The sequence below is a fragment of the Pagrus major genome, chromosome 12 (genome assembly GCF_040436345.1).
Source record: "Pagrus major chromosome 12, Pma_NU_1.0".
Taxonomy (NCBI): Eukaryota; Metazoa; Chordata; class Actinopteri; order Spariformes; family Sparidae; genus Pagrus; species Pagrus major.
This window is the reverse complement of record NC_133226.1, coordinates 13,588,772-13,604,442: the sequence shown is the minus strand read 5'-3', so window position 1 is coordinate 13,604,442 and position 15,671 is coordinate 13,588,772. Positions and strand designations below refer to the sequence as shown.

The window sequence follows — 15,671 nt, the reverse complement described above, 5'->3', positions numbered from 1 at the left end:
TTGCCAATACTTTATACCTTGCCAGCACGGGGACCCAGTAGGCCTATGGACTTAACCAGATTGCCAAAATAAATACAGGCGGTACAAGCCTCGAGAGCTTTGTTAAGAAGGAGCTCTTTCCTCTAAACAGAAGTCCAACCGACACTTGTTCTGCATATCTGCTGTGACATTTTAAATAAATATTCTGCCATTACTGCAGGAACTTTTGCACATTCTCACACATTAAAACATATTACTTTGTGTCATTAACAAACAAAACTCAGACATGTGCAGCAGCCATTCAGAATATGTGATGGAGCAACACACACATGCACACAAATGCTTATTGCTGTGTCAGAGATGTGGAGAAATAGCCATCCTCCACAAATCTCTCCCTCTCTGTCTCTCTCTCTCACACACACACACACACACACACACGAGTGCGTGCAGGAGCCATTACCGCCCAGTGTGTGTAATCTCGCAATTTCTAAAAGGAGATAAGGCCATGCCTCCTGTCTGAATTTTTCATTCCCCACCCTCTCTGTCTCTGTATAACAACTGATAAATAAGCAATGAATCCTGTGGACGCAACGCAGAATGGACTTGATTTTATGTCCTCCGCGGGGCCCAACACCAGCTCCACGGGATTCACATTTTGTCTGCCTTTTCTCTTTCTGTCTCACTCTCTTCTTTTCTCTATGAACCCTGTCTCTCTTTCCAACTCATGCTCTCACTCTCTCTCTGTTTTAAGACCTAAATCTCATGCTGTGTTCCTCTTCCTTTGGTACTTGCCCAGTGAACCGTGCTGAGACTAAAACTCTGGCTCCAATATGTGGTAGAAAAGTCTCTCTCTCTCTCTCTCTCTCTCTCTCTCTCTCTCTCTCTCTCCCCCTCTCTTTCCACGTGTGTGTGTGTGTGTGTTTCTGTGCGTTTCTGTGGGTTGAACGTGACCTTTTGCTTTGTTAATCCACCACCGATTGAGATTTAAGGCGCCGGTGGTGAGCAGTTCATGGTAGCCTCAGTTTAGACTACCACATGAATATACTGAATGCCACCACATCACTCTCCGATTATGCAATATTCTTCTCAGTCAACAAGTGTGTGGGTTGCTTCAGACACACGGAGAGAGTGAGTCTGTATCTGAGTGCTGTGCCAGGTGAAGATGTGATGAGGGCAGAAATAAAAAGGAGTCAAATCAAATGGTACTTTGTCGCCATCAGGTGGTCCAATGAGGATAGTATTTAAATACACCATCAATAAGTTCGCATAATATGATTTTTTCTCTATATATAAAAAGGCAGAGGGTGTACTTAATGACTTCCTGTTTAGACATTTGACAGATTGCTGTATTTTTATTCTGTTTGCCGTGACGCAATCGCCATTTCCACACGGCTGTTGCTATGGTAATCAAACATGTAAGTCCCGCCTCTCGTGTCACAAGAACCAATCCGGTTGTAGTCTGAGTCTATTTACCATAAACCGCGAAATGCGAACTTCCTGTTCCTGTCAGTGGTAATATGCTCTTCTTATTACTTCAAAATAGCCATAAAACACACATTTTCACGACGTTTAAGGCAGTATGAACACTGAGCACACTGCTGAAACCAACCGCAGTGCAAATAATTGTCCACTTTCGACGCCGGAGGCGAAGGACTTGAAGAAAGGAGTACTGAAGAGGTAACTTGTCAACAGTTAGCCCTAATGCTAAGTTAGCTAGCTGATACACTGTCTGCTAACTATATCTAAACGCTAGAACAATGTTTCCCATAGCCTTCTTCCACTGTACCTTTGTCTCGGTGTTATAGTGCTCCAGGACTTTCTCGAGAAGATATGAGCTTTAACTGTAACGTTGTTGTTGTTGTTCATGTAACTTCAAGATGCTCAGGAATGCCACACCTCTATATGAGCGTAGGAAACACTTTTTGCCCACTTTGTTTTCAGAAAGGCTTTCTATTAGATAACCTCAGACATCATTACATGTTGCACTGTTTATTTTACATGATTTCTTTTCGGTGAAAGTGTAAATTAAAGCATTTTCTGTTGGCTGCCCATTAATCACTAGAAGTGAAAGTTTATCCACTTTAGTTGACCACAAAATCAGGAACTAGCTAGTCTTTATTGTGTTGTTAATAAAATCTAACAACCTAATTGGTTGAGGTTTCTCTAGTTATCCCACTTATTCAAATGGTTAAAAAATCCTTTAAATTAATTAATAAAACATATGGGCTTCATGCAGAACTTGTCAAATGGAAAATCAGTTAATTTCGACAGTATCATCAGAGTAATTCCTGATTTGATCATTTATCATTATTGAGCCATAGCTTGGAAATTGATAAAGACGTGCCTCAAATCTCAAATCTCTGTCAAAGGGGCTAGAAATTCAATTAATTCCAAATGATATAATGTATTACTGGTTGAATGGTTTCTGTAGGACGTTTGCACTCTTGCTGTAAACCAGTTTTCTTCGCATGTACACACACACACACACACACACACACACACACACACACACACACAATACAGCTTTTATTGCTATTATTGAACATTAGGAATGAGAAATTAAATGAAAACTGAGTGAACATGTAACCAGCTCCTTCAAAGACATTATTACTTATACATTTTCTCATTAGTGAAACGTATCCTGTCTTGAACAGCTGTTTCCTTCCTCTGTCTCCCTAGAACTCCATTCTCAAAGTTTAAGAGAGTAAACTCCAACTTCAAATCACCTGTAAGTAAACCCCCTCTTGGTCTGTAATACACACAAACACAGACACACAAATCTTAGTATCAGTGTCATGGCTGTCTGTTTTGTACCTCACAGCTTCAAGTATCTGAGAGTGCTAAAGTTAGTCCTGCAGAGGAGGTGGCAGAACTCGAGAGGAAAAGAGAGCAGCTGGACACAGAGATAGCACAGCTGGAGGCTGAGTGAGTACAGCTGTGTGTGTGTGTGTGTGTGTGTGTGTGTGTGTGTGTGTGTGTGTGTGTGTGTGTGTGTGTGTGTGTGTGTGTGTGTGTGTGTGTTAAATTAAGCATTATGATTTAGTTTAGGATTAGGAGATAGGGAATCAGTAGTGTTAATTCCCGTAAATAATAACCTGAAATAACTATAATGCATGTGTGTGTATATTTGTGCCCCTCTTAACTACACATAATTTTGTCAGCTTTAATCTGATTTGCCACATTTTGAAATGTTTCTACGTGTGTGTGTGCCTGTAGCACTTGCACAGATCTGCTTTTGATGGAGATCGATTGTATGTATGTGTTTCCCCAGGGGATACAGAGTAGAGGAGCTGGAGCATCATATTGATATGCTGCATGAATACAATGACATCAAAGACATTGGACAATCACTCCTCGGCCGTATTGGTAAGAGAAATGCTCATTTAGATGATTTAATTCACTAGTTTTAGTAGTATAATAGTGCTAATGGTAGCCTAGGATTACAGAATTTACAGGGCCAAGATAACATTTTTATGTTCAAATGTTTATTAATGAATTGTGGGTCAGCTACATACATACACCTCAAGACCAATTCTAACACAGGTGAATGGTAAGGCCTCTCCTTTCTCCTAAAACAGAATTTAATTTTGAACTGAACTCACCAGAAGTTCAAAGAGAGACACATAACCAGTGTTGGGTAATGTTTTCTTTGAAGTCACCAAATGTTAAGAAAGGAAATAACTTTCCACATTCAGTAGAAAAATACAACCGTTCACCTTGTAAAATGAATTTTCTCCTTTTCACCAAACAAATATGAGCTTTTGGTTTGATTCATTCAACTCCACTGTGAGCTTTCGCTCCTTCAGCTCAGTTCTTCATATCATATAAGCGCAATTCACATTCTAATCCATTCTAATTCTGGTGCATAGTCACATGCAGACGTAGGACTGAGTCTAATTTCTCTTCCAAGTGAACTGAGGTGTGGAAAATCTATGGTATGGCAGCAACTTACTTGAACCATCTACATTATACAGCATAATACTCAGCATGTCAGCTGATCGTGGCAGCCATTATGATGCATCTTATCTTCCCTCTGTTAGCAATAGCCTTTTTTGTATCCATATCTTATGAGTTATAAGTCGGTTCTTCACACCAACAAAAAAGATGCGTCGCAAGATGACAGGAAACCAGCACTGTCAGTTGAATGAGTTGTTTGACTGTCTGTGTGACTCATGTTAACACCTTTTGGCTCATTTATAATCAGGAAATGTGCACCCTCAACAGACTAGATGAGACATATAACAGTATGTCTTTTCCGGGTGTGATCTGGACCAAAGAAAACAAACTGCAAAAAGATGTGTGTGATCACATCTTTAAAAACTCCTTGAATATGGATGATTGTGAAAAGACACCCTTAAAAAAAGAAGACGACATCTAATTTACCACATGGTCACATATAGTTGTTGTCATCACAAACTAATGCCTTATGGTATTTTAATTGATATGTACCATTATTGAACAGTTAATAGGGGGTGAATTAATTTAACTAACTAGTGAAAACTAGTGAACTAAATACATTGTTATTTAAACATATACCACAGAAGGAAACATTTCAATAAGCTATTATCTTATCAGGTATTACAACTAGAGCTTGTTGGAAAAATGTAAACTGATGATGATGGGCTTCGCTTGGTCTAATTACAGTATGTTGAAATTGGTGGAGATTCAAATTGTTCTACAGGCAGCCACTAGAGGGCAACAGAACAGTGTGTTTCTGTCAATAGAGCTGGATTAAAAACCAAAGCCAGTCTTTCATTTGACTTTGGAAAGTATTTACACAACACTGATTATGTTTGCGTTTAGATTACATTGACTTGCCTTTCAAACATTCAATCCAATAAGCACAGACACATGTCATGGTTGAAGTGCCGCTCTTAATTGGGGCGAGCTTGGTTATACTTAGGTTCTCACCTCATACAGCTTAAATTAACTGGCCACTGACAGTCCTTTTAATTTTTTGTGTCCACTCATATGTTTGCTAATATTATCAGCATTGCCATCATACATCATATGATGAGAGAAGTATTTATTAAGTTGAAATTACAACACTCTTGATGTAATGTGTATTAATCCTCTTACTCAAATCAATGATCGGATACTAGCTAGTACAACAATTGCAGACTGCAGACCCATCACTTTTCTTTCTCAGCAAGATCAAAAAGTTATATTAGCATTTGACCTTCTCCCTAAAACTCTTGTGACACTGCATAGTTCTGTGTAAACCCCTCAAGAAGTGATGTACAGTGTGTCTGGGGACCTACCAGACTGAGGAAATAGGCTACAATGAGTGAAAGACAGTTGTAAGTCTCTTTTGAAATATATTTTCAAAACCTGTAACTGCATGAGGTTAAGGAACTGTGGAGAAGTTCAAATATTTCACCCTGTCAGGGAGGTTTTGGTGACACACAGCCAGCTCACATTATGGTCTGAGCATATGTGTCATAACAAACATGACTTTTTACCTAGTTTTTCATGAAGAGACTAGTGTGTGTTTGGTGTTAAATGTACGACAATGAACTTTCAACTGGCTATAAAACAGTCCCAATTTAATACTGATGCCTCTGACCTGTACAGGCAAACAAGATGTGTAAATAATAGTGATTCTTAATGGCTGTCACCAGGTCAGATTCCATTTTATCCAAGTTGGATAAATTGTAAAAATGAATACCTTTTTTTATGTTGGAGTGCTGAGGATGAATAGAGGGGTTTCACAGCCTGAGGGAAAAGGCTGCTCTGTAGTCTGGTGGTTCATTACATCACTAAAACAAAGTTTACCCTGTTTTACCCTTGTCATCTTTAGTCTAATGAGGCCAGCAGAATCAACAAAAAATAAAAGTTCCTCGTAGTAGCTTTTAAGTAAAATCTGGACATCCCCTGATTTTGTCTACTGATCTTTACGCAACAATGTACACAGGAACAACACACAAAGTCTTACAATTCTCAAATGCTGCAACATCACTCATTTCCCACTTCTATGGTAAACTAGGAAATCTCTTGATTTAAAACTATATTGTGAGTTAAAAGCATGCTATCTCTTTAAGTTCTCTCATTACAGTGTAGAGTCAGGATGATAATGACCTCTTAGTGAATGGAGGTGGCCTTTCCCCTCTGACACAATGACAGTCTTTCACATCACTTACACACATACAAGTACAGTCTGTGTCAGTCGTGCAGACACACGCGTACACAAACTGTCAAGCACAAATACATGCTATCATCCTCTTTCCCCCTTCCTGCGCTCTCTTTCCCTCTCACTTTCTCTACATACACATACATACACACACTTTCACAAAGAGTGTACACTTGAACACTGAGTTGCTGTCATTCTGAAAGGGTGGAGATGGTGGGCAGGCTGTAGAATGAGAGAGGAGACGAGGAGATGCCCTGCAGTACCCTCTAAAGACAACTGTCTCTTTGTCTCTCACCATGTCCATCTGTCTGTCTGTCTGTCGGTCAAGATTAAGGTCATTGTCACATCGCTCAAGAAATTTCTTTTTTTAGTCTTAAAAATGTCTATGAGCTTCCTTAATGAGGAATGAGACATTTTTCCTTAATCATTCATGCATTATTAAACAATTGAACAAGTGAGATTCTAATGTTACTATTCAGCGGTGTTATGTATATTTATATATATATATATATATATATATATATATATATATATATATATGATAAAAATTCATCCATTTGGCACTATAGTCTGACCTTAGCCTTGTATTCAGGTGCAGTGCTTTCTAAACTGAAATCTTGCAAAATGTCAGCGAAGACAGACAGAAGACATACAATTTTTAAAAGGAAACTCCCATCAAATAATCTTGTACTGTACATAACCTATTGTTTTGAGCGTTGCGCAAATGAGCAAAGATAATTGACAAAACAATGAACCTCGCTGTAGCTCAAGACCTTCAACCCCCCTCATTCCAATAGCACTGTACTATATGTAAAGTGTTGACTTCCTAAACAAATATAATTTGCATCAGGAAAAGAGAAACGATATATATCTGGATCATGCAGTCGTTTCTCTTTATATATGTACAGTATATATGAGGGAGAGAGACGTAGAGAGAGCGATAGGATTAATTAAATAAAATTCTGTTTCACATCGTTTAATTTGTTAAAAATAATATAATTTAAGTCATCAATGTTAGTCAAGATAAATTATAATGTTTCTTTCTTTCTTTCTTTCTTTTTCTTTCCCTCTTTCTTAAATTTTTTTGGTTGATCTAAAGTCCATGCATTAGCTGACAATAAAATGTAATACTTTTTCAGCTCTGGAAGCATTCTACCAGTAACCACGTTAGCATGTCGTAGTAACAAATGCCACAACTTCTACTGTATATAAGAAAAAAACAATAAAGATCTCTGTATCAGGCTCAGCCTGGCACAGCTCACCATAGCTTGGATCCACATGATGTAAAAGAGGCAGAGATCCAGCTAGTGGGGCTGATTTGTCAGATATGTTAGCTGACGTATCAACAACAACTTTTTTTTAATAAGCTGAAAATGATGATGAAGATGGGCTAAGATGAGATGACTGTCAAAAGCATTTTAAGGCCACTGTATAAAATCCTGTCATCGTGCACAAGCCTTTTGTTTAGTGTGGTTTCTTTTCTTGTACTGTGCTCTTGATCTGTTCAGTGTTTTGTGGATTGTTTGAAAAGCAGACCAGAGGGATCTGACCCTGTAATCTGCTGAAGGGGCCTAACCCCCACTTTCCTCTGTCTTGCAGCTGCTCTAAGGGGGACAACCACACGAGATCTGTACAGCCACTTCGGTCTGGAACTTGATGACTGAATAAAAAAAGACTGGTAAAAATGTACGAAAACACAGTGTTGGGAATTGTTCGTCTGGCCAAGGGTAGAGGGGCATAAAGAGAAAAAGAAAAGGCCAAAAAACTTTCTAATAGGAGGATGGATATAGACTAACTGGAGGAAGTGTGTTGACCTCAACCAGCCTCTTCAGACTGTAGTTTGCCCATTTTCTTTGTGATTCTGTTTTCACCTTTTTACAGAGAGAGATTTGTTTTTGTTTGAGCATGATAAGATGGGAATGGTGTTAGTCCAGCAGGCAGGCCTAATATTTAAAATAGGCCATCTAATCAAAACAAATGTTTGTATGTTTTTATTCTCCAGCCTGTTATCTGCCTTGGTTGTACAAGAATATAAATGTTGTGAAGACTCTAGTGGCTTTGAAAGGACTTGTTTTGTTTTGACATTTGAGCTTATCTAAATGGAGACAAAGGGTGAGTCCATTTTCCAACAGACTTTTGTTTGTTATTTAAAGCGTAAAATAAAATGTGCTAGCACTTAATATAATATGTTTGTACGCTGGTAATAACAAATAACAAATAGGCACTCGCACCACCACTGACAGGATGTTCCCATTAACATTTAACAGAACATTTAACCCACTACGGAAACTAAAGAAGTTACAGATACATTGTAGTTTTAGCAATACACAGTACACTCAATTTTTAATACTCACTTCACAGCCTCCACCACAAGCAACAACACAGGACAAAACATGAGTTTCTTCAATCAGTTAATCTATAATAGACATGGATCACCAGTTCACCTTCCTTTTCCTAGGTCACCGCATGCCCGATGGCAGACAACATTGTATAGTGATAGCAAGGTTTGTAGGAAACCAATGTAAACGCCATTTGTGTTATTATTCCATATCTATAACATTGTGTCAGCATTTACTTGATAATGATATGTTGAAGCAGAAAGCTTGTCTATTGGCAGTTTAAGTAAATACATTCATCTAAGTGAAAGTGTCAAACTTGGTCAGATAAGGTCACCAACCAGCCACTTCTTAAAAATCTCATTGAAGGGAAAAAGGATATTAGCCAACCGTCACATTTGTTTCTAGTTTCCTGTCAGTCTCCACGGGACCATGTAAGGTTTAACTACAAACTAATTGTTGCGTACCTACTTCCTTTATTTAAATAAAGTACCCAATGTTGCTCTGTTCAGTGTATCTACTGGACAGAGAACACGGGCTAGTGGCATAATACTCTGGGTGTGCCCTTATCTGTCTGAAAAAGGCTGATTATGTGTCCTCTCTGACTGACAGCGGCGAAGGAGCTTCACGTCCCTGATGATGCTCTTTTTGTGTGTCGATGGACGCCTGTTGTGAGAGTGTGATGATGTGTGTGCACCTGTACCTTTTATCTCGTTTGTTGGTCAAAGCTCAATCTATTTTCTTATCTTGATCTTTGCATCGCTTGACATTTATTTACAGTCTCACATACTTGGATCAGTGTGGTATATACAGTATACTGTATGTTAGTGTATGTGATGGTAAATGCTGATCAACGTGCACCAATGTTCGCCATGCCAAACTTTGACTTTTATCCCATGCATCTTTAGTATTGCTGCAGATGCATCAAATATGAGAAAACGGGCTGCATGCAAATTATTTTGGAAGCGTTAACAAATACATGTGTCCACATTAATAGGTGCTGTCTTAACCACTGGGGAGGTAACCTAGGTTAACCTGTAAAGTGACTTGCAGCAGTTTGTTATAGTAGGTCTTTTGTAATCTTCCCTGATTATGCAATGTGCTTTATGACATGACAAACTGCTGCAGTGAACAGTGTGTAAAATGTCAGCCTCCTTGTGTCAAAAGTAGGCCTAAGTTCTTCTGTCATGTGGGCTAAAGTTGAAGGAATCAACAAGTCAAAAAAATCATCTTTTAGTGCTGTCTGGCCCTGCAGTCGAGATATTAGAGTATATGTAAAATATATCTACAATGTTTTCACATTTATTGTTTACCAGTCGTGGTTGCAAACTGCAGGTTTTCATTTGAGAGGAGAAGCTCAGGCTTTTCAATTAATCAACCAGTTGATGTAGAACACCTGCAGGATGGAAGCTACTTGGTTCCTATTGTAGAGCCTCAAAGGACAGTTCACCCCAAAATCAAAAATACATATTTTATCCATTTATCTATTTATCCTTCTAGATTGTGTTGGTGTGAGTTGTAGTGTTTTGGAGTGGAGATGTCTGCCTTTTCTCAAATATTAAGGAACTACATGGCATCAGCTCCAGAAATTATGACCTGGTTACCCAAGATAATCCACAGACCTTGTTGTAAGCAGTTTCTTGTCCAAACTATTTTCTTTCCGCATCATCTCGTAGAAGAAGATGGTACTCTGTGCCATCTAGTTATATTAAAGAGAAGGCAGACATCTCTACAGCTAGTATGTCCGAAACCCAGCATCTCACACCAAAACAATCTAGATGGATACACTGCACTTCAGGTGATAAAGGAGAAATATATGTATTTTTGATTTAGGGATGAACTGTGCCTTCAATCCTCATATGGACATGAAAAAAGAGCCCTCATTACTGCTTTACGGTGTGTCCTTCCTCATTTAAGTCCCATCTTGTGGAGTGAATGAAGGGACGTGGTGAGGCTGCCTCCACATGCAGAGGCAGGGTTCATTTTATGCCACACGGCTCAGCATCAGGGCCTCGTCACTACCGGGTGGAAACTGCTGTGCGTGCTGGCTTCGTTGTCTGTCGGCGAGCAGGCAGGGGGCCGCACCGCATTTCCTCCTCACCAGTGCCGCAAACCCCGCCCCTGCCGGAGAGGATGTTGAAAAAATCGCCGTCCCCGATTGGCCCGCGCACCCGTCCGTCAGCGCTTATTCCTGACACACTGATGGGACGCTGACGGCGGTGGGCGGGCGCAGCTAAGAAAATTATAAGGTCATTTGAATTACGCTTGCTAGCGAGCTTATCGGCTACAATGAACCCAGAAATGATATCAATGATTGTGACAATGAACGGATGATGATCGCGGGGTCAAAGTCGAAGCGCACACCCAGGCGAGTTTGACGCCCGAGCCGCCGGAGGAGAGGAGCAGCAGCGCGTTGTGATATTAACAACAGGAGGGGATCCCGGTGCGTGTGTCCGTCTCTCTGTGCGTTTCTGTGAGCCTCTGTGAAGCCGAGCCGAGCGGCGGTGAGGAGCGGAGCGGAGGGGGCGACCAGGCTAGTCTATAAGCCGATCAAGGGAGAATCGCACCACAACGAGTTTCACGTCTGGGATTTTCTGCGCATCTACATGCTTGTGACGGTGTGAGCGAGGTGCAAGGTATGTAAGCAACAAAAAAAAAACCGACCACCACAGCCAGCCACAGCCCAGGGTGACTGTGCGCCCCCGCGATGCTCAACTTCACGGATAGGTCCGCTTATTATAAGAGGAGAAAGGGGAGGAAATTGACTCCATTGTCCTCCGTCCACCTTGTGAGCGATCGACCCACTCACGGGACACGAGAGGTGGCTCGACACTTTTAATATCTCGGTCCACGAATATGTGAACGTGGACAGCATATTCGGCACGCCGCTTTATCCTTACAGAGGCTGCTGTCACACTGTCCATCCGCTTCCTCGCTTAAAGCCGATGCGCGCAATACGCTGCGCATCCTGCTTCTGAGCTTGTTACCATGATAACCTACATCGGGACGGCCCGTTAAATATGATCCAACCGGGTCTGACGACTGAAGGCCCAGTCCGCAAGCGCACATGGCACGTTCTGGTGAGGCGCAGTCTAGTCTAACCATCAGTGGGTTGAGCCTCACTGTCGTTTTCAAATCCACTACCGCAATATGATGCTAGTCCGCGCCTCTTAAATTTCCGGGTGTAGCAGCAGCGAATGATGAAGCTCTTTTCCTACTGTGCATTTCCTTAGCTTGACATCATGTCGGACATTCACAGTAATTTAATCGTCCATGTTTGAGAAAGCTGCAGACTTGTTGAATTGCATTGATCACCATTCTAACAACATCCAAGGAGACAGAGCAGTAAATACCCAGTCAGCATCTTTGGCTCTGTAAAATGGGTTTACACCATCAGATTAAACAAATAACCCCGCAGTGTTTTTCTACATGGGCTAATAAATAGATAATAAGCAGTCATGCAAACCTATCCTTTACCACTTTGGGATCATCTTCCTAGCTATCTGGTGGCACTCAACACCAATGTCAACACATGCTGTCCTCTGCTGCTGCTGCTGCTCTCAGCTGTCACTAAGGCTGATTTGCTTTGAGTTAGGGTTTCCCCAAGGTCTCAGCAGCCTTGGGCTCTATTCAACTGCAAAAGAGAAAAAAACTAAAGTAATTTCTCGGTTTTATCAGACTGTTCCTGTGAAAAAATAGCCTATTTCACTCATACGCATGATTGTTACTCACAAAATGTTTGTATATTTTTCTCTTACATGCTCATGACCATGCAAGATGACAACATACAGTATACAACTGGTTGCGTATGGGTAAACTCTTCCTCATATCTTACAAGATGCAGTGTACCCGAGCTGCGTCAGTGGATAAAATCAGTCACAGGATGTTTGATAACATTCTTAAAGGAGAAGTTCATCCAAAAATGAAAAATCAGTCATTATCTACTCACCCTCATGCAGACAGACAGTCGGGTGAAGTTTCGTAGTCCACAAAACACTTCTAGAGCTCCACAGCAAAGCAGAGTTACAGCATTGTCCTATAAGCTACTAAAATAAACATTAAATGGTCCCATACTGCTTGTACGGTGTAGTCAAAGTCTTCAGAAGCCCTGTGATCCCAGATTGATTTGAAAAGACGTTATTTACACCCTTGACATGCACTCAGTCTTGTGCACCCACTTCAGATGGGCTGCGCACTAATGCTTTTAGCCTAACAGCGGCAGTGAAGGTTTTAAAAACGGTGTATGTAACGTCTTTTTTTTGTTTGTTTATTTTATTTTGATGTGAAGCTCCAGAAATGTTTTGTTGAATATGAAACTTCACCCTACTTTGCATCAGCATGAGTATGAGTAGATAATGACTGAATTGACATTTTTTTGGTGAACTAATCCCTGAAGTGGTTTGAGATCTAGAAGATACATATCCGAGATAATTTGTTTTGCTCATTTAAACCACATGTAACCTTTCTCCCACTGAACTGATGCTTGGTCTGAAGTGTTTTGTGATTAGTTGCCACGCTCTGCAGCCACTATCTGTATCTATTTATATGTGTGTGCATTCTTTCAGGATGATGCGTCTAGCGTGCTGCACGGCCCTGCTGTTTGTGTTGAGGCTCCTGGTGGGCTTGCCTTGGTACCAGGTTCTCCCGGCCATCCTGATCTTCTACCTGGGAAGCGGAGGATGGAGTTTCCTGCAGATCTTTGCCAGAACAGTCGGCAGAGACTTACAGTAAGCATGGGGATGTTGTGTGTGTGTGTGTGTGTGTGTATTTGCATGGTTCCATTGTCAAAGGAGCAAATTGTAAAATATGGCCACAATTTTGATTTAAAATATTCAAAAAATAACCTAACATTATCAACAGAGTGTAAAGAAACAACAGTGTTGACGTTATGTCAAAGACGTCTATGTATTGCATTGCGGAGATGTATTCTGAAGTTAGCATGCTAACCAGTTAGCTTTGAGGCTTTGTTCAGTTCCAGTTTGTTGTCGAGGCGTGGTCACTCTTACTCTCACATCAGGCTGGCAAATCCAGTTGAGCTGGTCCCCGTTGCCTGTGGTGACTCCCCCTGTGATCCGAGGTCCTGGTCCAGACAAACTGCAGGCCCATCGGCTCTACCACGGCCAGGCTAACTGAATCAAGGATAGCTAGCAAAGGGCAGCAACGGTCTGTCACTCTGGCGATATGCTGCCCCCTATGTTTTTGGAGCTGCCTTTTGAATACTGGCCATATTCCACAAATAACACCTTTAATGACACTTTAAAAAGTGGTGGAATTTGATGTTCAAGCTCCTTTTTAAACCAGTCAAGTCTTGAGTTTATTTCTGTTGTCAGTGGGAGCCACTGCCAAAATGTACTGCAGTCTCAGAGTATTTTGACAGTGACAAATTTTCTCTGGTTTTGGCTCGACACTCCAGAACATTGAACCTAAAGGGAGACAATGACTATGAGGGAAAAGTGCTGATTTTCAGCTTTTCTTTGAGTGTTTTAACATCCAGATTGGGTGAACTGTATTAGAACTGTAGTCCTATCATGCCCTCAGTGCTATGTTACAAAGTCATAGCCTTGTTTATGTACTAAAAGGGTTATGTTTCCTACAGTCCTCATTCAGTCTGCCTCTTAAATCCAATGCACTGGATACACAGCCAAAACAATAAATAAGGTTTCACTGTCCAAACACTTACAGGTATCTTCACTTTCAAAGGTCCTGGAGATAAGTGAAGTCAGCCAAAACAAGAACTTGGACATTAAGTAACTAAAATTTGACATTTGAACGCACTAGTTTCCAGTAACTAATAGTTTTTGTCCAAGTAGTGGACATGAAAATTGTGCCATAAATCAGTGAAAAGTCAGAATAGGGACTCCAAACACTTTGCAGCTTGCAAAGAAATGAGTGTAGGCAGGGGAGGGCTGTAAATTCAAATTACCGTTATCACCCCTCGACTGAATGATGTGTGATGAAACAATGATATTGACTCAAATGGGTACAAGCTAATATTGTCTAAGTCAATTATTAAAAGCACGAATTACCTCAGGTTTCACAAAAATTACAATCAGAATAAGTTTAAACTTTGAGTCATTAAAAGTTAGAAGGACATCATGCAGCATCATTATTACTGAACATGTTGCTTGCTCAATGTTGGTTAGAGGAACATGTGGAAGTGAAGTGTTCTCATGTATTTAGCCCTGCAAACACGTAGCCTGAAAGCAGCTTTGCAGAATTCACCACAAGACCCGAGGCTCCTCCTCTCCAAACCCAGTTTAGTAGCCTTCTGCTTGTTCCTATCCTACACGTTTCTAAACTTTGTGACATGGCAGGTAGTGCGAAATATTTTAGACTAAGGACAATAGAGAGGATGGGGGAGGTGCAGGTTATTTCTTAGAGCCAATATTTACAGTTGTGGGTTACCGTGGCAATGGGTTTGTGGTTAACTTCCGCCTTTCATCAATAGCTCTGGCAGTGGTAGATCAGGAAATTGTAAAATATGGGCTTTTAAGACTGAGTAAGCCAAAGTGGCCTAACCAGAAGAGATGAGTGCTTTTCTATATATATATATATATATATATATATATATATATATATATATACATATATATACATATAAAAAGATGGCCTCCCTAACTGGTGAGAGAGATAAAGATTACAGCTTCCAAGGATTTTTACCAAATTATCTTAATATAAGATCACGCTATAGTTTTAAGATTTGTTCTTTTTTTAGACCAGTGATAACCTGTGCTCCAGTTCTGATAATGTTGTCGTTATTTGTCTTTGACTAGTTTGAAACCTCAAGGTTAAAAATTCACTGTATGTAAACCTGTCAAAACACACCTTTTTCACAGTGACTCGTGAATTCCTATTGTGTAATGTACTGTGACAAGGCTGGGATGTTTGTACTCTCAGAAGGACTATGGCTCACATCTTAATGCCTTTGTAAACTAAACCAACCTCCCGTATACACATTTTGGTCCCTGCAAATGCCAGAGATTGTCACTGGGTGGTTTAGTAGAAGGCGTAAAGCATCTGTGTTTGCTAGAATTGGTTGTAAATATAGGGGTTTTTTAGTGGTGCAGTGCAACTCAGAGCAAACTATAGTCAGCGTGATAAAAGTATCCTTAAGAAAAATAATTAATTACAAACTAGTCTAGGGCTGGGCAATATATCGATATTACATTGTTACCGTGATATGACATTTTGTCTTCTCCTGGTTGGAGTAATGTGATGTAATTTAC

The 15,671-nt window shown here is 40.4% G+C and overlaps 2 protein-coding genes across 4 annotated transcripts in view; both read left to right on the top strand.

Annotated features, from left to right (window-relative positions):
- Positions 1–1,474: 1,474 nt before the first annotated feature.
- Positions 1,475–13,073, top strand: swi5 (SWI5 homologous recombination repair protein). Of its 2 annotated transcripts, XM_073478302.1 has the most exons (6): positions 1,475–1,656; positions 2,659–2,707; positions 2,801–2,904; positions 3,251–3,345; positions 7,709–7,795; positions 13,011–13,073. In XM_073478302.1, the coding sequence occupies exons 1-5, from the start codon at positions 1,559–1,561 to the stop codon at positions 7,771–7,773; spliced, it is 411 nt and encodes a 136-aa protein (XP_073334403.1). In that variant the 5' UTR covers positions 1,475–1,558; the 3' UTR covers positions 7,774–7,795; positions 13,011–13,073. The 2 variants fall into 2 exon arrangements, with proteins under 2 accessions (XP_073334403.1, XP_073334402.1); XM_073478301.1 differs by lacking the exon at positions 13,011–13,073 and having other exon boundaries at positions 7,709–8,161.
- slc27a4 (solute carrier family 27 member 4) overlaps positions 7,714–15,671 on the top strand; it is a 23,218-nt gene continuing 15,260 nt past the window's right edge. Inside the window, exons 1-2 of one of the 2 annotated variants that reach the window (XM_073478299.1) lie at positions 7,714–7,795; positions 13,011–13,172. In XM_073478299.1, coding sequence (XP_073334400.1) covers positions 7,794–7,795; positions 13,011–13,172 — 164 coding nt within the window. In that variant the 5' untranslated portion in view covers positions 7,714–7,793. Of the gene's footprint in view, positions 7,796–10,784; positions 11,082–13,010; positions 13,173–15,671 lie in introns of those variants that run through there. The other variant, XM_073478300.1, reaches the window with a different exon arrangement.

Excerpts from the sequence above, each read along its gene's own strand:
- swi5 (XM_073478302.1), top strand. The coding sequence starts at position 1,559 with ATGAACACTGAGCACACTGCTGAAACCAACCGCAGTGCAAATAATTGT. Across the intron at positions 1,657-2,658 it reads AAGAAAGGAGTACTGAAGAG|AACTCCATTCTCAAAGTTTA; the intron begins GTAACTTGTCAA and ends CTGTCTCCCTAG. Across the intron at positions 3,346-7,708 it reads ATCACTCCTCGGCCGTATTG|CTGCTCTAAGGGGGACAACC; the intron begins GTAAGAGAAATG and ends TCTGTCTTGCAG.